The 24,808-nt window shown below is 39.0% G+C and overlaps 1 protein-coding gene across 2 annotated transcripts in view; it reads right to left on the minus strand.

The window, feature by feature from the left end:
* Positions 1 to 279: 279 nt before the first annotated feature.
* ERO1B (endoplasmic reticulum oxidoreductase 1 beta) overlaps positions 280 to 24,808 on the minus strand; it is a 48,111-nt gene continuing 23,582 nt past the window's right edge. For both annotated transcript variants that reach the window (XM_032215050.1, XM_032215049.1), the window contains exons 2-16: positions 23,251 to 23,370; positions 20,977 to 21,060; positions 19,658 to 19,699; positions 15,747 to 15,829; positions 14,947 to 15,020; positions 13,880 to 14,000; positions 13,742 to 13,788; positions 12,646 to 12,657; positions 11,955 to 11,981; positions 9,201 to 9,293; positions 8,848 to 9,094; positions 5,501 to 5,570; positions 4,611 to 4,697; positions 3,995 to 4,128; positions 280 to 1,533 (exon numbers count right to left, since the gene is read on the minus strand). In XM_032215050.1, the coding sequence (XP_032070941.1) occupies positions 1,473 to 1,533; positions 3,995 to 4,128; positions 4,611 to 4,697; positions 5,501 to 5,570; positions 8,848 to 9,094; positions 9,201 to 9,293; positions 11,955 to 11,981; positions 12,646 to 12,657; positions 13,742 to 13,788; positions 13,880 to 14,000; positions 14,947 to 15,020; positions 15,747 to 15,829; positions 19,658 to 19,699; positions 20,977 to 21,060; positions 23,251 to 23,370 (1,302 nt within the window). In that variant the 3' untranslated portion in view covers positions 280 to 1,472. The remainder of the gene's footprint in view (positions 1,534 to 3,994; positions 4,129 to 4,610; positions 4,698 to 5,500; positions 5,571 to 8,847; positions 9,095 to 9,200; positions 9,294 to 11,954; positions 11,982 to 12,645; positions 12,658 to 13,741; positions 13,789 to 13,879; positions 14,001 to 14,946; positions 15,021 to 15,746; positions 15,830 to 19,657; positions 19,700 to 20,976; positions 21,061 to 23,250; positions 23,371 to 24,808) is intronic.

A 24,808-nucleotide genomic window follows, 5' to 3' on the forward strand; every position in this document is an offset into this window, starting at 1 on the left:
CTATCCCTATTTACCATAAAGATCTGAAGTTCATATTTGTTAAGCCCTGAACTGAATGCAATCTTTAGAATATTGCTCACTATCTATTGATTTTAATAAACAATGAAATCTTAAATTATAAGGCAAAACATTACAATTTTCTTCATTTAGTTATCACTGGAAACTAATATATACAGCTGAGAATCTTCATTTTTAAAAACCTAAATCACAAAGTTATGAATTATGTTGCTTAAAGCATGCAGTATAAATAGACACACAAACAACAACAGCAGACATGTCTTAAATTAGAAGAGTTTAAGAGCACTTTTAATTCATTTTGTAAAGACTGTTTTACTTATCAAAGCAAAGCAAAATATGTACAAATCTGTATATTGTACTTAAACTGACATTCATTCCCTCACAGAATACAAATATTACATTACAGTTTTTTAATAAGGTGCTCCTTCACAATTTATAGACTTCTTCCTACTGCAGATTAAGAATTTAAATGTTTATTACCTGCAACAGTTCTTTGATAACTAGATCCCCCTTTGTAGATAAAGATTTAGGAACAAATGTATGGAATATCCATTTTATTAGAGACTATATATTTTTAAAGGTGTAATTAGAGATTGCATAGATAGAATGTGCTCTGTTGAATTCTGGAAGTGACTTTTTCTTTTTAAAAAAGTTACCATTTATCTGTGAAAATATTTAGTTTTATTTTTTATTGTTTTTGAATAGAAGAGCACCAGAATAAGAAGAATTTGTAAGGTTTTTGAGATGGAAGATTAAGGTCCATGACTCTAAAACTTGAGCTGAATTTTTAAGCTAGCAGCAGTTAATGGGAAAAGCCTTTCAGTATCCATTCAGAATAAAAACTGATAAATTTAACCCAGTTTTGCCTTGTCAGACAAAGCAGATGTGTTGTAGAAAAATAAAATAAAAAAGGAAAGGACAAGGAGGCAAACACAAAAATAACTTGAGATTCCCCAATAACTAGTTGCCCTGGATGCCAAGGGGCTTATTTTAGTAAAATATTTACTGGCCATGACAGAGACTGTAACAAACAAAATACAAATGCAAGAAAACATTTTTCTTACATATCGTCAATTCCTCCAAATAAACATTAAAAAAGCATTTACACCCAGGTATTTTTAGAAGAATCTTTTCCATGTGAGCAATGTAGCCAGGATGAGGTTCCTGCGTGATGATATAAAGCAGGAGAGGCAAAATTTCTTTTGAATGATGATGAAACAAAAGTAGTAGAGAGTAAGAATAGTGAAACAGTTGAAAACAAACATAATTTACATAATTAAAGCCAGGTAGTTTATCCATAAATATTTTGTCCAATGTAACCTTTTCTATTTTAAATATTCAAATTGGAATTATATATGTTCTTGCCTTTCTAGAACAGTCTTGTATGCAGATTGGCTTCGTTTTGCCTGATGATAAATTAGTGGCTGTTTCTACCAATAGGTACAAAGCCTTCGTTAACTTTTTTGTTGCAGTAAGACTTTGAAATTCTGTAGCTCTCGTATACTTGTAGAAAGTCTGTGAAGAAGAAAAGGGAAGAAGGATCAAGTCCACAGAAGTTCAGTACTAAAAGAAGGAAGCTCTTCATGCATGAAACACCAACTTGAATTTTAGATTAAATCAGCAATTTGATCAAAAACTTAGTACTGCAGTTCATTGAAATAATTATCTCATCCACCTTCAACACTGTGTTGAAGGTGGACATGTCTGATGTGCTTAAAATTATTTAGAATAATTTATCTGTTCTAAATCATGTAGCATTATTTAATTTGACTAAAATGGACTAGATTCCCTTTTATTGTGAATGGTGGCACTGAGAGGACATTATAGTTTTTGGAGAAAATACAGGTAGTCCTGACTTAACAATTGGCAGCTTAACGAATGCTTGAAGCTACAATGGACTGAAAAACAGTTACAAATTTGTTTTCAAAGTTACGACCTGAGGTACTAACCCCCCCCCATTGTCACGTGACTGCATTTCAGATATTTGGCTACCACCATTTCCCGCATATCACAGTCACGTGACACTGATTTTCAACAATTTTCATGGCTTTCAGCAGAAAACAACAAAAGACACCCACTGGATATGCTGGTTTTGCTAAATGACCACTTGACTCGCTTAACAACCATGGAGATTAGCTTAACAACCATCATAAAAATAATCATAAAATTGAATCAAATTAATAATTGCAACAGGGATGTGCAGTCAGGGGAGGCGGGGCTTCACCAGTGTCATGAGGAAAAGAAAATTAAATTAAAAGGAAAAAGGCTAAGGTAGTTTGCTGCCAGAATGACTCTGCTTAGTGCTAACTGCAGGAGGAGGCGAGAGAACTACGGGCCTCCTTTGCATAAGGAATTTTTCGCCTTTTAACCCTTGCTCAGAGTTAAGCAAGGGTTAAAAGGCGAAAAATTCCTTATGCAAAGAAGGCACGTGGTTCTCTGCCTCCTGGTCTAGGAGCAGCAGGTCTTGCCTAAGTTGCCTTCTTTTTTTTACATTTTCATCATGGCGGACAAGAGGAGAATTGAAATGATCCTCTGACACAGCTGGAAAAGGTGGGTTCAAGGGAGGGGACATGGGGGAGGAATTCAAAATTCCCATCATACATCCCCTATAATATGCAGCTATAAAGTGATATTTGATGTTTGACTGAGTATATAAATATAGTAATATGAGACATCATTTTGAAATGGTCAGTTTCCTATAGAAAATTATAGTTATTCTTGAACACTTCCCAAAATTCACTGCAACATGTATGTATTATTTGGTTTACCAGTTGAAACAGAAATAGTTCCCTGAAGAATATTTAAAGTGGTAAAAAGAAGCTAACTTCTTCAAATGAGGAGCCCGGACGAGGCTGGAGTGAGAGCTGCGGACGCGAAAGGCGAAGACGGGTGGGGTGGGGGTGTTCCAAGAGGCCCCCTCCCCTTTTTGCACTCCGCAAGCCAGGCCCGCAGTGGCACGAGGCTCAGCTCCGCTTCTATCGCCCCCCCCCTCTGCTCCAGAGAAGCCAGCCGCGGGCGAGTCTCTGCAGCCCCGGTTCCTTCTCCAAGCAGCAGAAGTGCAAAAAGGGGAGGGGCCAGCCCCGCTTCCCTCCCCGTACTTTCCAGGAGTGGAGGACCCGCATTCCACTCCCCCTTCCAAGCCCCGAGTGGCCAGCCTTTCGCCTCCGCGACTCTCGCTGCAGCCTTGTCAAGGCTCCTCCTCAGCAGGCCTACCGGAGCTCTGGGAGAAAGTGGCGGGAGTGGAGGCTGGCCACTCGGGGCTTGGAAGGGGGAGCGGAATGTGGGTCCTCCGCTCCCAGAAAGTCCGGGGAGGGAAGCGGGGCTGGCCCGTTTCCTCCTGGGGCTGCTTGGAGATGAAATCGGGGCTGCGGAGACTCGTTTGCGGCCGGTTTCTCTGGAGTGGGGGGGCGCGATAGAAGCGGAGCTGAGCCTCTTGCCACTGCGGGCCTGGCTTGCGAAGTGCAAAATGGGGAGGGGGCCTTTTTGGAACACCCCACCCCACCCCTCTTCGCCTTTCGCCTCCGCGGCTCTCGCTCCAGCCTGGGCAGGAACCAGCGCTCTTCTGCTGCGGGCGGGATGTACTCCTGGTGGCCTGCGGTTCTGGCACCTGCAAGGTGGAAGTGTTTGCCCTGCGGGGCGGGCAAATGCCAAAAGGAAGTGCCCCACCGCTTCTGTCTGACATAGAGGCGCCCCGCGCCCCGCAGCTGGGTCGGACATAGCTGCGGGGCGCGGGATGCCTCTATTTCGAACATAGCTGCTGCGGGGGGGGGGAGCTGCTTTCTTTCTTTTTGCCTCACCAGCCATAAGCTTCATCGCACATCACTGAATTGCAATGATTTGTGACCAGAATTCTGTGCTTAATTGCTGTCATAAATTGAGGGATACTTGTACATACATATTTTTAAAGTCCATATTACACGAAGAAAAAGCTCAGCCTATCACTACATAGCTATAACAAATTTCAAGTGTAACTTACCTTCCAAATGCATTCAGAAGAGCAACTATTTCTTGTCGTGTCAATTGAAAACCTTTGGACGGACTGTTCTCAGAAAGATTCTTTATTTCTTTTTCGGAGAATAAGATTTTCAAAGCAGTTCCTAAACCTTGAGTCTGAAAGAAAACCAATATATTAAATAGCAAGAGTGCAATATACATTCATTAACAACTTTGGGCATTTCTACACTTATTTTTGGGGTAGGCCTATATTACGAGCATGCTAAAAAATCAGGCTAGGGCTTATTTTCTGTTTAAGTCTATTTTCTGATTGGGGGAAAGACGGTATAAGTCTAAGTGCTATTGTTATGCAGTATTTTAATATAAATATTGAACAATATTTGCATAATAGGGTATGTATTCCTACTATACAGCACTTGTATTCTATAATTGGTGAAATAACATGTATAATTTGAACAGCTTGAATGTCATAATGCAGCAAATGTGAAATATCTGGCTTTGTAGTAAAGCTAAAATTTACCATATTGATATTAACCAAACTTAGAGATGCAGAGTATAGGAAATAGTTTAGCTGGTGTGAAAACTGTTTTGCTATGTAAGAATGTTAACCTTAAAAATATGAAAAAAAAATCAGATACCTGTAATTTTCCCCATAAACGACATTTATCACATCCAACACAATCCATTATGCGAGATATGTTCTTGAAATGCAATCTGAATTCTTCCTACCAATACAGAAAAACATGTTTAAAACTTTTTATAATGGCATTAGTGATTCTAAAGATGTGTGCCAACATTCTCTTCTCTTAATGCTTTTCTTTACTTCCTAATTTTGTGTATCATTTTCATTTTAGAGGTAGCCAAGCCATCAAACTAATTAGTTCAAGCTATAGTTTGCAACCACTTTTAATCTGATGGCAAGCTGTCTGAATGTATTCATAGTTATTCTATAAATTCTATGTCAGTTTCACTAAGTACTATTAGCTTTGAAAAGGATGAAATCAACATTGCTGTGATGAAGTTCTGCATCTTTTGTACATGTGTGCAACAACATATCTAAAAAAGAGGTGGAGTTTGAATTGGCATGATATAACACTTGTTCCATCATTTGATCTCCACCCCTGGATGCTTCTGCTCCTGGTGTTTCTTTCATATTCTCATAAAAAGAAAAAAAATCATTTTTTTATGTCGAAAAGAAGCTTATGAATTGGAATTTACCATAAAGCTATAAAGTAGAAATAGAAATATGAAGATGATTCAAAATTATGCAAGTAGATAGCATGACAGAGATTCTAATTAATATATCTTACATTAATCCAATATCTTACATTCTAATGACTTGCTTGCTACTTTTCTGAAATATTACTCATAAGAATTTAAAAGTAGCTTGATGTTTACTGATGATGTTGCCTCAAATATAAAGCAAAATAATCAAATGCACACATAAAAGCAAAGAAACATGATTTAATCTAATTTAAAGTATCTTTTATTTATACATTTAAATTGTCAATGTAAAACCAATGTTTACCTTTAAAGATCTGGCTTCCTTTTTGTTTCCAGAAAACATGGACTTTTCATCAAAATGCATAGGAAAGGACCTAGATAAATTTTGATCATGAATTAGACTTATTTAACAAAACTGTTTGGATACTACTAATAATGCTCCACTTTCTACAATTACTTGAAATAAAATGTTTAAAATATAGCTCAAGAGCCAAAATATATATTATAGGCATACCTAGTTACATAGTTTGTCCAATTCTATAAGCAATGCAGAAATGTTACTTTTATGTTTTTTTCTCAAAAGATTCTTAACAAATATTCCAAAGGAAATAATAACATGAAACACTTCATTACACAACATTGTTTTAGCCACAATTCTCAATTTTGTCTTTCTCGCCAACTCTTTTATAAAACTCTTTTTTTTAATCTGGATGTAATGTCTTGTGGGCTTTGTAATATGTCACTATACCCCCCTCCCGCTAAATAGAAATAAACAAACAATTATAAACTAACGTTCTGACAATAGAGAATATTATTATTCAAAAGACATAGAGAGAACTTCATCCAAAACTACATATTGTATGCACATTATGATATCTGACAGATCTTTTCTACTTTTGTCTCCAGAATGAATTTGTCAGCCTAACAAAGTAGATTTAACTAAGAAACCAATCCTATTCAGCAGGAGTGTCAAACTCAAGGCCTAGCGGCCGGATCCGGCCTGCGGGGTGCTTAGGTCTGGCCCATAGGCCCACCCTGGAAACAATGAAGGACTGGCCCGCAGTGCCCTTGTCAGCGAAAACAGAGCTTAGGAGGGCCACAAGCTCCGTTTTTGCTGGCAAAGGGTTGCAGGAGGCCGTTGCAGCTGAGAATGGAGCTCAGGAGCAGTTTTCTCTGGCAGAGCTCTTGGGCCACCACAGGTGCCCCCAACACAAATGACATTGAGCTGGCCTTGCCTACCCTGGCCATGCCCACTTCGGCCTGAGGTCAAACACAACCCTGATGCGGCCCTCAATGAAATCGAGTTTGACATCCCTGCTATAGAGGCTAGGATTGCTATTATTGCAGGGTTGTCAAACTCAAGGAATAGGGGCTAGATCCAGCCCGGCTTAAATCTGGCCCGTGGGGATGCCCTGGAAACAGTGAAGGACCAGCCTGCAAGCACCCTCCTGAGCTCTGTTTTCGCTGGCAGAAGGTTCCAGGAGGCCATTGCAGCCGAAAATGGAGCATGTGAGGGCCACGGGCAGTCCTCCTGAATTCTGTCCTGGTTCACGGAGAGTTGTAGAAGGCTGTCACAGCCAAAAATAGAGCTCAGGAGCCAGTTTTTGCTGGCAGAGCGCACAGGCCACCACAGGCACCACAAGTAACATCAAGCTGGCGACGTCCACCCCCAGGGCCTCTGAGGTCAAACACAACCCTGATGCGGCCCTCAATGAAATAGAGTTTGACCCCCCAGTTTTCTTGTAACAACTACAGTAACAGAATCTTGCAAGTCTGATTGTAATTTGTCCTCCTTTCCTTTATCTTTGTGTAAATTAGGGATGTGCTTGTTTGAGAGGGTTTCTCAAGTTATTTTCTTAGTCCAAGTTCAAATCCCTCTTGCTCTAATCATTTCCTTGGTAGTTGCTCTTCCTTCTGCTCTTCAAGGCCATTTCCCATGCCTTTTATTGAATAGCAATATCACTTCATTATAGGATTTTAGATAGGAGTATCAAACTAGATTTCATCGTGAGCCGCATCAGGGTTGTGTTTGACTTGGAGGGCCATGTGTCTGTGTGTAGCTGGGGGTGGGAGTGGGCATGGTGGGCATGTTTGGGGTGGGCGTGGCCATGGTGGCAGTTTGACCCAGGCTCAAGATGCATTTTTCCCTTCTTTCTTTCCACACTTCTTTACTATAACCATTTTCCTATCTCTTCTAACAGATATTACTGGCAAACATTTACTTGTTCTTCATACTCCACTAGACTTTTTATTTCTAAATGTATACCCTGTTATTTAATAGTAAATTGCTTTTCCAGGCAGAAAAGCTATTTATACTATTGTATTTTTATTATTCAACTAATAATAAAAATACAATAGCATAAATAAAATGATAATACAAGATCTAACAGTTGAGGTAAATTTCCAGGATAGTAAATAGAAATGGCTGTCAATTATAGATTATTGCTTGTAGATTAAATGGACCTACAGTATGTAAAGTCTGGCATTAAACTGTAGTATTAACATAGGATGTTGCTTGTTTTCTATCCAGATTAAGGATTTACTTGAGGCCACATAATTGTAATCCAGTCCAATCCTGTCCTCCTGCAGCACTCTGTTGGCCAAAAACAGGCCATGCAAAGGCCCTGCACGGCCTCATGTGGCCGGTTTTTGGCCGGCAGTGTGCTGGAGGCCTGGGAGGCCAAAAACCACATGCGCTCCCCGTGGCCTGTTTTAGCCAGCAAAGGCACTAGTCCTTTGATATTTCCAGGTCAGCCCCCCGGGGCCAGATTTAAGCACCCTGTGGGCTGAATCCAGCCCACAGGCCTTGAGTTTGACATCCCTGACTTATATACCGCTCCAAAGTGCTTTACAGTATTCTGAGTGGTTTACAAATTTCAGTATATTGCCCTCCAACAATCTGGGTCCTAATTTTACCAACCTCGGAAAGATGGAAGGTTGAGTCAATCTTGATCTAGTCAGGATCGAACTCCTGATTGTGGGCACAGTTAGCTTGCAATACTGCATTCTAACCACTGCGCCATCATGGCTCCTATTGAAATTCACCCAGACCTTCTAACTTTTTCCACTGAGCTATTTTTCTCTCTGACCCCAACATCCTGTAACACAGAGGACTCAGCATTCTAAGATGCAGCAGTTGTACACAAAAACAATATAGTATAACAGATTACTAGTTCACTGAATTCACTTGACATGGCACCTTGCTCAATAATTTGACCTTTCTAATCAAAACACTCCATCTTTGGGGTTAACTAATTCAAAGGAAGAATAAAAAATGTCAAAGGATAAAATAATGAATATTCTTATATATTGGCTAAGAATATCACAAGTTAGTTTATCAGCAACCTGTTTCCTGTATGTGTTAACCACATGTGTGATTTCAGCATAATGTTTCATTTGGCCCTTTTTGGCCACCTGAATTTCTTCCAGTATCTGTCATAATCCTGATGACTTAGTTATTTATTATAAATTTATTTATAATAAATTATGGTTAAACAATTGTTTAATCTTATATGTGAATTCCACCTTATTTTTAGGTCTGTTTTAATACCTTCATTTTCCTGAAATTCCCTAAACATCTTCTGAAATCAACTTTATTCAGTTGTCTGTATCTGAATACATACTAAAGGTGGAGAAGAAAAGCACACCTACTTTGTATCTTGGAAGATTTCTAACAGGAGAGACTTAGTTTCTGTATCCTCCTGTGAATTTCCAGTATAAAGATCCACAATTGAACGCTCAAAGTATGATGCAACCTTTGACAATGCACGCAGTTCCACCAAATATAGGAAATATAAATTTTTTAGTCGTCTTGGTCCTTCACTTTTTGTTTCAGTACGGTCAAAACGATGGGCGAATTCTTTGACATTAGGTCCCCAACGAGGTCTTCCCCATGTTTCTGAACAAAGAAAAACAATGCTTTAAAGTAAATATTGAAATTATTTTTACGGGAATAGTGGAAAAATTAACTTCCCACAATAATAAAAAGAGAAGGGGCAATTTACCTTCAAGTAAATAGTTTGCACAAAGATGTAAGTTGATGCTTGCATGAAGTCCTGAAATAAGTTTATAGAATACACGTTTTTCAAGACAAAGCCCTAGATGAGATAAAAATATTGTTAAAATTGAATTAGAAAATAATTCAATACTTAGAAAGTAGTTTGCTATATAAGTAGTCTCGACTTACAACAGTTCATTAGTGACCGTTCAAAGTTGCAATGTCACTGGAAAATGTGACTAATGATTATTTTTCACAGTTACAACCTTTGTAGCATCCCATGATCATGTGATCAAAATTCAGATGCTTGGTATCTCACTCATATTTATGACTATTGCTGTGTCCCAAGATCATGTGCTACCTTTTGCGAGCTTCAGACAAGCAAAATCAGTGGTGAAGCCAGATTCCCTTAATAACCGGTTACTAATTTGTAAGCTGCAGTGATTTACAACTGTAGCAAGAAAAGTTGTAAAATGAAAGGGCAAAACTCACTTAACAAATGTCTCACTTAACAACCTAAGTGTTGGGTTCAATTGTGGTCATAAGTTGAGGACTACCTTTAACAGTTCCACCTTTGGAAATTCTTGAATAAACTGGAAGTTTTGTTTTTTGAGACTGGCAATATCCCACTGGGATAGATACAAAAGGAAAAATTTGCTCCCTTCAACTGTTGCAACTTATGGAGATGAGTTCTGGAGAACTGATGGGGACTATCTAGAACAGCACAGGTAATTGCAGGAAGAATCAGTAAAGATTTCCTCTGTCCATTTCTACTAACAGGATCCTCTAGTATAGTGGTTCTCAACCTGTGGTCTGTGGACCCCTGGGGTCTGGGATGTCATCACAGAGGGTCTCTGAAGGCTTGAAGATGATTTAATCTTTTAGTTAAGTCTGGCCACAAAAGGTATTTAAAGGGGGTCCATAGTGAAGAAAAAGAACCACTGCTCTAGCAGATAGAAAGCTTTCTATGACTGGCACAATATTTTTCATTCATTCAAAACTAAACTGAAAGACTGGAGAATAAAACATTAGTTCAAATTCTGCCTTATTCCCACTGATCAGTTTCCAAGGTAGAACATTTTACAGAAAACACATAAAAATGCTAGTGGATCTTTTTCTTTAGCATGCAAAGATCAGAAATGGGTAGTGGCTAGATCCAAGGTTCATTACAGTTCTGTCACATAATGGAAAACAATGGTTTTGTTTTATATTTAAATCACACAACAAAATGGATCCAAAGTGGGTGAACATTGCCGGAATAGACAAATTGATCAAAGCAATCCATTGATAAGACATACCTTGAGTATGTAATATTTTAGATAATATTTACAACACTTGATTTGAATAATAAAATCAGTACTATTATATTTCATTTACAAGTGTAGTAATCACTTTACTATTTTTTCCATTTATATGTGAGTGTGATATGTGGCTCCTATGCAAAATTGACCTAGAGCAAGGGTGTCAAACTCACATTGTCACGGTCACATCATGTGATGTATCTGGACATTTTTCCCTTTCACTAAAACAGGCATGAGTGTGGCCAGCGTGTGGCGCATCTGGCCCACGGGTCGGGAGTTTGACAGCCCTGACCCAGAGTTTGCATTAAAAAAACAGCTGAGCGAAGCATTGAAAAGCAAAGAAGAAGGTGCTTTGCAAACCTTATTAGAGTGAGTGAAACTCTTCTGGAAACATCAAGCCAGTCATACAATAAAAGAGCAGAGTTGGAAGGGACCTTGGAGGTCTTCTAGTCCAATCCCTGTCTAGGCAGGAAACCCTATACCGTTCCAGACAAATGGCTATCCAACATCTTCTTAAAGACTTCCAGTGTTGGAGCACTCACAACTTCTGGAGGCAAGTGTTCCACTGATTAATTGTTCTAACTGTCAGGAAATTTCTCCTCAGTTCTAGGTTGATTAGTTTCCACCCATTGCTTCTTGTCCTGCCCACAGTGCCTTGGAAAATAGTTTGACTCCCTCTTCTTTGTGGCAACCCCTGAGATATTGGAACAGTGCTATCATGTCTCCCCTAGTCCTTCTTTTCATTAAACTAGACATACCCAGTTCCTGCAACCGTTCTTGATATTTTAGTCTCTCGTCCCCTAATCATCTTTGTTGCTCTTCTCTGCACTCTTTCTAGAGTCTCCACATCTTTTCTACATCGTGGCAACCAAAACTGAATGCAGTATTCCAAGTGTGGCCTTACCAAGGGATTATAAAGTGGTATTAACACTTCATGTGATCTTGATTCTATCCCCGTTTATGTAGCCTAGAACTGTGTTGGCTTTTTTGGCAGCTGCTGCACACTGCTGGCTCATATTTAAATGATTGTCCACTAGGACATATCCTTTTAAAAGCTGAAACTTTAAAGCATTATTTCAAATGCTATCCTGGCAGATACATGCAGAGAACTGGAAACTGCCTTCAAAAGAACTGCAATGGCTTGCCATGGTTGCTTTAAGACTTACTTCAATTAACATGATTTGCAAGGCATGTATTTTAAATGTTTTGCATAGCGCTGTGCAAAACATTTAAAGGACGATTGTAAAGGATAGTACACATTAATTTCATCATTGAAAACATTTAGTAAAAATGGTCAAGTCTTGCAAATTAACAAGTTTTTTTTAGCTAACAGGTTGATTGTTACATTTTTTTTCCTTGAATAGAAATGCATTCCTTAATCTTTAAATTTCATAGGACTTTCTTATTACACAGAGAGTTTGCTGTTTTTCATTAGAATTTTTATATGATACTGAATTTACCTTCTAGCCATGTATAAAACGATTCTCCTGTGAATACAGAAATAATTAATTTCAAACAAGGCCTAGACATTCTAATCAATGAATCCTTTAAAATCTAAATTCACAGCATATGCCAAAATACATATCAAAGCTATCTAGACCTTTCACCTAAAAATTTGTGATAAAACTGAATCTTGATGTATCACTTCATTGCTTCTCGTTTAACATTCTTAAATATTTATTTCTCAAGTTGAAAAAAGGCTTCATGTGTTTTAAATCTGATTTATGCTTATTTCAAAACAAGTAATAGTAACAGAATTTATATAAAGATTCCTGGAATGTAACAGAACATCAGAAAACCAATCATCATTCTAATCTAGTTTGCTGGACCTCACAAATTTAATAATGATCCCTATAGAATTATAGTATTAATGGCAATTGTTTATGATATCACCAATTATTAGCATCATCTATTAATCATGAGAAAAGGAATAGTAATCCTAGATAACATTTGTGTTCCAATATAACCAATATTTTTTGTTAAACTTTTTTTCTTTCTCTTTCCTACTTTATATCTCTCACTGAAATTTATTCACTAGGTACAGTATGGTGATATTGTAAAGTTGTAATCCTGGGCGATTTCCCATTTATTATGATTTTTTCCAGAATCTTAAATAATACAGTGAAAGAATATTACGTCACAAAAACTTACCATCATCCTCTCCTAAAAAAAAGTTATAAAAGATAAGTATTATAATTTATTCCATATTTATTTCTGCACAGAGTATCAAAAATATACTGTATGTTTCTGTTAAAATGGTAAAAACTTTCTGATTGCAATTAACTCCAACACTATTTTTCTCAAAAGTTAAAGATTCAAATAGTGATATATTTGCCATCCATAACAAAATGGGAGAATACTAGTACAAGATTGTAAAGGATCTCAATTTTTAAAAATGTGTTATTTCTTCTTGCTTTTTGTTATAGGTCACTTTAAAAGAATGTGTTTTGCACCTTCCAGAATAAAAATATCCAATTAAACAACATAAACTGAGGGCAGATGATTGGATATTTTTTTTACTAAATCAGACTAGTTGCATTATTTCTGATGCATTGATTTAACTGAAAAATGGAAGTGATTTCTTATAAAGATGTGCCTTCCCATTCAAATAATTCAAATCAGAATTATTGTTTGAAGAACTATGTTTGAAGAATTGCTGATTATGCACAGCTATCATATATAGCTAGATCTCAATGTGTTTCATTAACTGATGAATGTATATTTGCCAAGTTGAATTAAACAAATAGACCAGAAGTATCAAACTCAAGGTCTGCAGGCCAGATCTGGCCCATAGGGTGCTTAGATCTGGCCCACAGGCTACTCTGGAAATAGCGAAGGACCGGTCCGCAGCACGTCTGCCAGCAAAAACGGGGCCCAAGCTCTGGAACTCGTTTTGGAGCTCGGGAACTTGTTTTCACTAGCAGAGTGCTTGGGCCACCACAGGTGCTCCCGATACAAGTGACATCAAGCTGGCCATGCATACCCCAGCCCCCTGAGGTTAAACACAACCCTGATGGGGCTCTCAATGAAACTGAGTTTGACACCCCTGAAACACACACAATATCTCCAATACCATCAAACAACATCAGCCTACTCCAGGTCCTTGGGAAGAATTTTGTAGCTGGATAAAAATGCAAAATCCAGTCTAAATATCTGGCTGATTGTGCAACAAACCACAATAATGTTTTACTTAAGAGCTAATATTCAGAATTGATATATTACAATTACAAAGGATTTAACAACTCACCCTTGGTTGGTGCCAGTGGATTTAGTGGACGATATACAGATCGTGGCCTAAGGAGAAAAATATGATAATTTATGTTTTGGCAATTTAAGGAATTTTAAATTTCAATACAAAATAATTTTGCTGTCTATTTTCACTTACTTAAAGCAATTTTCTTCATAGATACTGTTCCATACTCTCCATGCGGAGGGCCCTTTGTATCCAGTGTATCGTTCTGGATTCAAGAGCAAATCCACATATTGAGCATCAGGTGATCTCTCATCTAATAACAAAGAAAAACTGTGCTGCTTAATTATGAATTGTAACATGCAACTTGCCAACACATTCAGTATAAGGAACTGTCTTGATGTAAAAGATCAAATTACAGCAATAGCGTATAAAAGCATTTATGAAGAAATAAACAACATTGTGCATTTTATATTTTTATATTTTAAATGTGAATATTGTAAATAAAATGGATATTAAAGGTAAATATATAAATATTTTTAAATATGACATATTTTTATATACAATTGAACAAAGTACAGGTGGTCCTCAACTTACGACCACAATTGACCCTCTAAATTTCTGTTGCTTAGCGAGACATTTGTTAAATTTTTTCTTGCTCCATTTTATGAACTTTCTTGCCATAGTAACACAATTGTTAATTAATCTGGCTGCCACAGTAATTTTGTCAGAAAATGATCACGTGACCCTCCAAGACACTGCAACTGTAATAAATATAAGTAAGTTGCCAAGCATCCGAAAGGTATCTGTTGGTGCAGTTTGAAATTGGAATTGGTTTTTGTAGCTATATGTGCAAATTTTGTAAGTATTCCAAACCTTAATAAAATGTTGAAGAATATGCATCTTTGGTTGTATCTTATAGCAGCCCATTTAATAGCTTACTTCAATTTTATGAAGACTCATTGACAATCACTTTGAATACAATTTCCAAGCTAGCTTTCCATTCTCTTAATTACTCTGCCAACCATGTCCCCCTTAGATTAACATTTCGGATTAGTAGTATTTGCAATTGTTATACTTAACATTAGCCAAAAAAGCAATAAGAGATAGTAAGCCCAAGGTTTATTTACATTTGGAATATTATTACACATGAAATGATTTTAAAGAACTTTTAACACATTCTGTTTTTAAAGTGTAAGGATATTTAATCTAACTTTATTTACTTAAGTTACACAGTGAAGAAAATATGCCTCAAATTTTACCATCCAATTCACAAAAATGGTCCTGGGAATCATCATATCTGGCCCAGTCAATGAAAGCTTCTTTACTTTGGCTACTATATAAAAGAGAGATAGAAAATAATATTAGCTATGGACTGAATGCATTTATTTTTATATAACTTTCAAGCTACATAGAAATCAGAGATAGGATTATTAGGATGACCCTGAAAATAATATCTGTTACAATCCCAACAAGCTTTCACAGAAAAACCACTAATGATTAAAAATTAAATAGATCAAGACAAGATAATAGGAGTAGCATAAACACCTATATTATTTTCCATATAGTAACAGAGCCAGAAAGCACTTTCTTAGAACTATTTGCAATAATCATTAGAGTTGCATACTTACTGTACAGATTCAGCAGAATTAGATTACATATTCACACTACATCTGTTGCAATAAATAACTGTTTCCTCATTGTTGTTCTATAATTTTTTCTGAACCCATTAAAATTAAGAAAGTTTACATCTAAAACTATAACCACCTGATCAAAAGTAATAAGGAGGTTATGAGTCAAAGTGAGATAGAAGTTCATTATTATATATTGCACTAGAGTATAGTTTTAAGAAATTAAGAGGCAGTCATTTTGTAGAAACTATCAGCTATCTGATGCATGTATTCATCCCATGTATAATTTAAATTGAAGTGATGCAAATGTTTCAAACAAAAGGTACATCAAATATGAAACTATTTTGTTTCCTCAGAACATAAGGAATAAAAAATATAGAGAACCATTAAATAAGAATTATGTCTTCCACTAATATTGAAAGCATAATTACCTTAATGTACTATTAATTGCACCCAGTTTGTTAGCTTGTTCACAGTCTTCATGTTCTTTGGTATGGTTTGCTATCTTTGAATACTGAAAGGCAAAATATGTAATCTTTAGATCTCCAATACCAATATTTTAGATAAATACCTGCCAGTTATTTATCTAAAGTATTACTCGATTCAAAATAGTACTTAATTTTTTAATACATTACTATAATTTCTTCCAAATCCTGAACTTTCTGTTGCATGTGTTCCCCCAAATTCCTCATTGTACTAAAGAATTATTATAAACTCTTGGTCCCCTAAGTCCCAGACATGAATGTATTTTTTTAAAAAAATATGAAAATTATACAAGGAGTTCTCTGAGCTTTTCAAGCACTGCAAAACTGTTTGCAATATTTACTTCAAGAGACTAACACAGCAATATAATAATATAATTATTCCAGTGCTTATAAGCTAAAATTTATATTGTGTACATGATATAAATTTAACCAGATTTCTATCCTATCCTGTTCTATTTAGAGTAGTTCTATTTAGTCTCTTGTTACCTTTGAAAACAGAAAAAAGAGAGGCAGGTGTGGGTGAAAGGAGGACAAAAATATCAACTCTGCTTCTAGGACAAGGAAGCATAATGAAATATACTACTGTAAGCTGACCAGATTTTCAGATTGGAAAAGAGGGACGCCTTTGACCGGGGGGGGGGGGGGGGGGGGGGGCTTGATTAAAAAAAATTTTTTTTGTCAAAAGGTCACCCCAGGACACTGAAACCAGCATAAATACGAATCTGTTGCCAAACAAAATTTTGATCACGTGACCATGAGGATGCTGCAACGGTCGCTAAGTGTGAAAAATGGTCGCAACGGTCGCTAAGTGTGAAAAATGGTCATCAGTCACTTTTTTCAATGCCATTGTAACTTTGGTCACTAAATGTTTTCCCCCTCCCCGAGACTCCTCACTTCTTCCTTCATTCCTCTTGCTTATCTACCTTCACCTTATCCGTCTTCTGCTCTTTCCCTCCCTTCCTTTCTCCTTCCATCCTCTCTTCTTTCCTCACTCACTCCCTTCCTCCTTTTCTCTTCCTTCCTCCTTCCATTCTTTCAGCTTCATTTCTTTTGCCTATCTACCTTCTCTGTCTTTCTGCTCTTTCCATTTCTCTCTTCCTCTTCGCTTCTGTTCCTTCCTCCTTCCCTCCTTTCCTATTTCTTCCTTCTTCCTTCCTTCTGCCTATCTACCTTCACCTTCTCTGTCTTTCTGCTCTTTCCCTGTCTTCCCCTTTCCTCCCTCCCTTCTTTCCTTTCTAGTTCCATCTTTTCTTCTTTCCTCTCTCCCTCCCTTTTTCTTTTTTCCTTCCTTCCTCTTTCCTCTTGCCTATCAACTTCATCCTCTTTGTCTTTCTGCTCTTTCCCTCTCTTCCCCTTTTCTTCCTACCTCCTTCCCTCTTTTCTCCCTCCCTTCTTCTTTTTCTTCCTTTTTTCTTCCATCTTCCTCCTTCTCCTCCCATTCTTTCTCCTTCCATCCATCTTTTCTCCTTCCATCTTCTCCCCCCTCCCTTCTTCTTTTTCCTTCCCCCCTCCCTCCTTCCTTCCTCTCCTTCCCTTTCTCGCACACAGGAAGGGGAGGGGAGGCTTTCTAGTTGCTTTCACAGCATAATTTCTTTATCTAACTTTTAAAAAACAGTGTGCAAATCAAACTTGAGATTTTCGTAACCTGCGAAGCACCAAGTTATTATCTTCTGTTGTTACAAATTCGCAGCTACTCCATTCTTTCCGATAGGGAACTGCATTTCCCAAGATGCCTCAGGTCCTCAAAGCGCTGAACGCGGTTTTGCAATTGACTCCAGTGAGGCCCGGTAGCCGCCGGCTGGGGTGGCTGTCAAGGCGCTGACAGCGGAGCAGACGCGCCGTTTGTTACTGTTTCCAGCAATCGAGACGGACGAGGGAAGCGGCGGTGGCGGGAAGCAACCAAGCCTTGCAGACTCGCTTCCCACCGCAGCACAGGGGCCGCACAGGCGTGGTTGCTTCCCATCCGGAGGTGGCGGCAAGAGCAGCGCGTTGTCGTTGTTGGGGCCAGCCTGCTCGTCCATGGCTGGAGCCGGGCAGCGACTGTAAGGACTGCTCGGGCGAGGTGCGGAGGAAGAACGGAAGGTCCCTCCCGCTCGCGGCGACGGCCCCAGCCATGGACGAGCAGGCTGGCCCCAACAACAACAACGCGCTGCTCTTGCCGCCACCTCCGGATGGGAAGCAACCAAGCCTTGCAGACTCGCTTCCCACCGCAGCACAGGGGCCGCACAGGCGTGGTTGCTTCCCATCCGGAGGTGGCGGCAAGAGCAGCACGTTGTTGTTGTTGGGGCCAGCCTGCTCGTCCATGGCTGGAGCCGGGCAGCGACTGTAACGACTGCTCGGGCGAGGTGCGGAGGAAGAACGGAAGGTCCCTAATGCCCGCGACGACGGCTCCAGCCATGGACGAGCAGGCTGGCCCCAACAACAACAACGCACTGCTCTTGCCGCCACCTCTGGATGGGGTAGATTGATGGGGTATTTTAGAATTCAATCAGCGCAATAACAACTAAACAGGCAGGCATGCCAAGTGGCACAGGACAGGCAAGAATTTACCAGGGGCGTTTTAATTAGGGGTGGAGGGAGATGGACCTCAATTCAGGACCGCGTGAGGGAGTCCTGTTTTTTCAAGCAAGAATTCTCAAAGAGCAGTTGCTGCCGCGAACGAAAAGCAGTTTTTAACCCCAAGCGCGATGCCACGAATGTCACTATTTTCATCCAAGCCGCCACCACAATCCTTGCAAGCCGGCAAGAAAGCGGAAGCAAGAAGAAAAAAATAAATAAATAACCACCCTCCCAAGCAGCCGGAGCTTGCAAATGGCGACGTTGCAATGAGGGTCATACTCCTGACCCTCTAAAACTCTCGGGAAACTCCTTCGCAGCCACGGGGGGGGGATCACAGGAGCAGCCCCACTGGCGGGAGAACGATGGGACGGCTGCGAAAAGGCACACGGGGGGGGGGGGAGATTGACAGCAAGGGTCCGTCCCGCCACTCGCCTTAAAGTTCTCGCCTAGCCGAACTCTGGGGTTGCAGCCGCTGCTCGCCATTCCCTCAACTCAGAGTACGGAGCGCGCGCAAAACCCTGCCAGGCGGGACTCCCCGCAAACCTCTCGCATATTCCCCCCCCCCGCTTGCTCCGTCTTACCAGATTTTGGGGGGTATCTGTAGAGGGAATTGGACGGGACATCCACCTCTTCCACTCCGGCGTTCTGCCGGCTGGTGAGCGCTCCCATGCTTCAGGCACGGCGGCAGAGGGTATCCGGGGTTGCAGAGGGGGGGCAGAGAGGAGGGGGGTGCATGCGTGCTAAGCGGACTCCAGCCAATCAGTGAGCTGGCTGGGATGGAAAACTTTAAGCACGCCGCGTTTTCCATCCCAGCCAGCTCACTGATTGGCTGGAGTCCAGGCCAATCCAATCAGTGAGCGGCAGGCTGGGCTGGCTTAAATTTGTAGGTAGGTAGGATAGAGAACAGAACGATGAGCCAGCCCAGCAAGCTAGCAGCTGATGGGCGGGAGCTGCGAGCGCCAAAAAAAGCGTGCCTTTTAAAAAGGCGGGCGGGACGCGGGAAAATGCATTAAAAAGCGGGGGTGTCCCGCCAAAAGCGGGACGTCTGGTCACCTTATACTACTGCCAACTGCAACTTCTTCTCTATTAGAAGGCAAAAGCAATATACAAACAGCAAGAAAAAGCTGCCACTGATTTTGCAGTGGTGCAAAACCAGCTGGCACTGGTTTTGTACAGCACAATGTTACATAAGAATTTGGGAATGGCATGAGTGGACAGCAAACTCAAGATTTTACACATTTACCATTTGCCATATGTAGGAGAGGGAGGATTAGATTATTTTGAAAGAAATTACTTACTTTGTTAGTACTTTCAGCTTTAATTCCAACTGGAACTTTACTCTAAAATAAATACAAGTGATGTAAGCATTTATCTTTACTTTTTCTCAAGCAATTTTCAACCCTCAAAATAAATGTATTAAAGAAAATTCAGAATTGGAGCCAAACAGACAGAAGACTAGTTGTGCATTAATTCCCCAGACAAATAAACTGACTTTAAAGAAACTTTCATTTATTATCTGACAGGTTTGAATGTCTGCATGCCTATTTTAAGGGAGTCAAATTCAACCAAAGACAAAGAGATTTCCCTATAAAATGCTTAAGAAAAAATGATAAATCCAATTTACCAAAGGAATACCTATACTACAGTCAAGGTCTACATAGCATTTATGCAAGAATGTGCATTTAAATCATCATTCTGTCACTGACATCCACTTATATAAAATCCTCACAGTAACAATAAACATTAGGTTGTCAACAGAATAGTTAATCCAATAGAAGAGAATATATGTAGCTCAATGTTGAACTGTGGAGTTCTTGATACACTCTGAGCCTGGTTGTTTGCTTATAGATGTTTCATTACCCACCTAGATATCATCACCAATGATAGTGAATGTGAGTATTTATCTATAATAGCTTGCCCTGCCAATATTGGTAGGGTCTAATTTTCATTTGATAGGTCCTTGATTAGGGTAAATACACATTAATAAAAATAAACCATTTTACACAGCCATTCAAAAGAGTCAATAAAAAACAAAGAAAGAAACAAAAAGAGGTTGCTCGCTTAGAGAGACAATTTGGTCTCCTGGATAAGGTGCTGGTCTAGAAACTGCAAGACTATCAGTTCTACTCCCACCTTAGGCATGCAAGCTGGTTGGGTCCTCACCAATCCTTCTCTCAGCCCAACATCTCACAGAATTGTCATTGTCAGGAAAATAGGAAGGTATATTAGATAAGTGTGCCACCTTTAGTTATTTATAATTATGTGAGTGTAGAGACAACCAAATAAAATTTCCAAATAAATAAACAATAATAAAGATGATAAAGCAAACAAATAATTTAAAAAGTCCAGAACAAATCCCTTCCAGCAGCCAACACTAAACAAACGATCAAGCAGAAAGCAATATTCCAATCAACCATTAAACCAAGGAGAAAAAAAACCAATAAAGTCAGGACAAACTACTTTATATAAACTGTGAGAAAATCTCATACTCGCTGTCACGAATGATATTACCTAACTGCAATCCAACATCTATAAGCAAACAAAACTCAGAGTACACTAAGAGCTAGAAAAGTCAATACAATCTTGTTTCAGCTTTCTCCTTTGTTTTGAAACTTACCTCAGGGCAAGGCTCTACATGGCAATCCCTGATAGAGCAATGGCCATCCTCAGCCCAGAATGGACATGGTCTTTTCAGATTAACCTTAAATAACAATTTTTTAAAAATGTTATTCATTTAAGAAGCGTTTTAAAATTATGAGACTAAACAAACTGAACAAAAAGGGAAAAGGTCATTGGAAATAACTAGATTTTCTGAGCTCATGTGTAACAGAGGAGGAAATGCAGCTCATGCCAAAGATCTAGTACCTCATACAGGGCGGGGCATAACCTTTTCCTAGGGGGTCACAGCAAGATCGACAGCAGTTTACAACTTCCGCGACACCTCATTTTAAAGCCCATAAAAAACTGAATTGAATGAGCTATTAAATGTTAAATTTGCTTTAAGAATGGCTGGAAAATTCGATTCGGAAGAACAAAGGATCATTGACAGAATAAAATGCATTGCCTTTCGAGAGGCTCGCGATGCTGGAGCGACGTTTATCAATCGAAAATGGATTGCAAACAAATTGAAACGTCATCCGGATTGGGTTACTGATAATTGGAACAAAACAGCCCAAGAATGTTTCACAAAATTTGGAGAAGGGCGTCCTCTGCAACTGTCCCAAGAAAGCAAAGCCATCATTGCAACTGGCAGTCGCAAACAACGAAAAGGAAACCGAAAAGTGGCCCAAGAAATCCTTCAAATTCGTGGAAAACGAGTTGATCAAAGGACAATCGGCCGATATCGAGAACGAGAAGGTTTGAAGCCATTCCACGTCATTTGCAAACCATTGAAAACTCAAACACACGTTCAAGATCGGCTTTGGTTGTGCGATTGGTTGTCTGAATGGACCGAGGAAGATTTTCTTCATTTGGCGCCATCTGACGAATTCTTCGTTTATGCCATTCGAAAACCGAATTTCCAGAACGATCGAATTTGGGCTAAAGACGTCGACGACATCGCCAAACATGAACGATATCGACAAATCATTCGCAATCCGACTTGCATCGGGATTTTCGTCATTTTCACAGCCAAGAAACTGCATTGGGTTTTGAAGGATAAAGGGGAATCCTGGGATGGCAGTTATTTCCGTGAGAAAATTTTATTGGAGAATGTCATTCCATTTCTCAGTGATCCAGACAATGTCTTGGTGGTTGGTGAGGCTGTCTTTCTTCATGACAAAGCTCCTTGCATGCGTGCAAATGCGACTCAGCAATTGTTAAAGGAAAACAATGTCGAATTTTGGGGCAATGACGTCTGGCCGGGAAATTCGCCAGATCTCAATCCGGCAGAGAACATTGGGGCCATAATTAAGGATGAAGTGGAAGCTCTGATGATTCAGGAGCAAGGTCAAAATCGATATTCGGTTGAAACTTTGAGAATGAATTTGGAAACTGTGTTGAAAAATCTGGAAAATCGAACGGAACTGTTTGAAGATTTGTTGTGTTCTTATCCACCTCGTTTGAATGCTGTTCGAAGGGCTAATTGTGGTCATACTGACTATTAAATCGTGTCAATAAACTCAGTTTTTGATGGGCTTTCGAATGGTGTATGAATTATTTGTGTTGTTATTACAAGTGTTGCTGTGACCCCCTAGGAAAAGGTTATGCCCCGCCCTGTAGTTATGAATGCATTATCACATCCATTTAAAATTTGACAGTTATAATCTCCAGCAACAAACTGCTACTTATTGCTGTTTCCCTTCAGTCCTTCAGTTATATACATAGTGTATTTTATTAATTCACTAAGAAAAACAGTATAATTTTCAACTAGTTATAGGTTTCAAACTAGTTAGTAGTTATGTTTAAACAACTTTTGAAAATATCTTGCCTTGAATGTAATGTTTCCGAATATTATCAATTCCACCCTCAATGGATTTTCATTGCCACAAATGAAGTAACGTTCCAGAATGCATTAGGCAGCTGCATTTGTTCACAAGCTTCATGCAGCTGCTTTGAAGGCTTTCCCTGCCTATCGCTTTGGGTACATTTACACACGGCCACTTTATAGTATTTTGCTGGCTGCCCCAAAGGGTCACCTGTTCAGGCACACCCACAGAACCCAGAAAGAGCTCCAAAGAACCTTCCAGGGGATGCAGCTGCTGCCTAAGGAGAGGCACTAGCAAATGTGTTGCATAGCCCGAGCCCTCTCTTTGCCCCACTGCCTGGACCTCTTTTTTTAAAAAAAAAATACTGATTTTTTTTACATCTTATTGTTTATTTTATTCCTTTCTTTGGAGAATTAAAGTTAGCTTTCAATCAGCTTTATAATAATATGTCATTTTTACTTTACCTTGTAATACCTGAAGTAGTCTCGTTCTTGAAGTTTCTGTATTTTGGGAAAGATCTTAAAATTGTTGAAGTCATCTATGCTTTCTATGTCACATAAGCAGTCATCAAGTAATCCTGTTACCTATGAAAAAAAACCCAGCTAGAAATGTTATTTACACTAGAGATTTAGGCTGCAAGAAGAAAGAATTAAAAATAGTAAGAGGTAATAGCAATTTAGGTGGAATTTAACTATTTTAACTGATTCGGTTACTTTATAAAATCTAAAACTAAAAAAAGGGAAACTATATAGTTTGGTCTCTTTACTGTTACATAAGAAGAAAATGTTTCACAATTGGTCTTCCCTTTCTTCATTACAACACATCTGTCAAATGAAGCCTGTCTTTATTTTTGTAAACTATCCACAGTACTAAAGCACAGTAACTAATTAGAAGCTATTAGGTCATTGTTTCAAAGAAATTTCCTGACTTAGAAAAACAGAATGACCAAGGGCAGGCAAAAAAGCAGTGCAGGAGTGGGTGCAGGAGTCACTTCCGATTTCCTGCCATTTTTTCCATTGAGTTTCCTAGTGGTAATCTGGGAGGGAATTTAAAAAATCCCAGCAGGTAAGTGGGTTGCTGCTGCTGGGTGGGGGAGGGATGGAAGGATTGCCAGTGGCTGGGAAACTGTTACACAATACTGAAAATGAAGAATGTGTGACCGTTGCATCAGCCCAGTAGCAGTCAGTAGTACTGAAGCAACCATAATTTCCCAAATTTGATTCCGCTGGGAATCGGGAATCTTGGATTTTGTACACATATTGCAAGTTAGCACATTTGAAGGTAGCTTGGTTCAAAAATAGTTGCCCTACGATACACTCTTTCTCCCAGTTAAAGGCCATGACAATGAGAGTTTTGGTAGTATGTAGATTAATATTTCATACAATGTTTAACTATAAGAAATGAATACAAAATGTAGCTAAATTTGAAATAAGCAGTATTATGTTAAAATATTTGAAACATTTGTCCTGTTCTTGTACCCCAAATATTAAAAGAATAAAACACTTATTAGATATCAGTTGGCCTGAGCTAATTAGACAAAAATATTTCCAATATGTATGGAAATACTTCCACAATAATCAGTTATCACAGGATTATTGGGGTGGGTAGGGGAAAAAGTATGCTACTCAAATGGAAAATTTAAATGCTAAAGCTTAAGTGCAAACTGTACGCAAGAAGAGTATCATGGCTGAGACCAGGGGCATCTACGCGTGTCAAAAAGGTCGAAACAGTGGTCACATCTATGTGACTGAAGCCATTTTGAATGCGTTTCCCAGTTGTAGCCACCATTTTGACTGCTAAGGTTGACTGAATATCTACAGAGCTGGCATGAAAACAAATGTGGATCTACTGTTTGATCTCTCATTATTTTGCAAATAGGAAAATAAGTCCTTTTGCTTAGCAACAAAATGACCCCTGACATGCTACACAAAGCATAACATTGTAATAGTAATAAATATAGCTTTGAGGAACAGTGTATTCTGTGGGAAAGGATTATACATTTAATATGTCAAATTCTCAAAT

This window comes from Thamnophis elegans, chromosome 4 (assembly GCF_009769535.1).
Source record: "Thamnophis elegans isolate rThaEle1 chromosome 4, rThaEle1.pri, whole genome shotgun sequence".
Classification (NCBI taxonomy): Eukaryota; Metazoa; Chordata; class Lepidosauria; order Squamata; family Colubridae; genus Thamnophis; species Thamnophis elegans.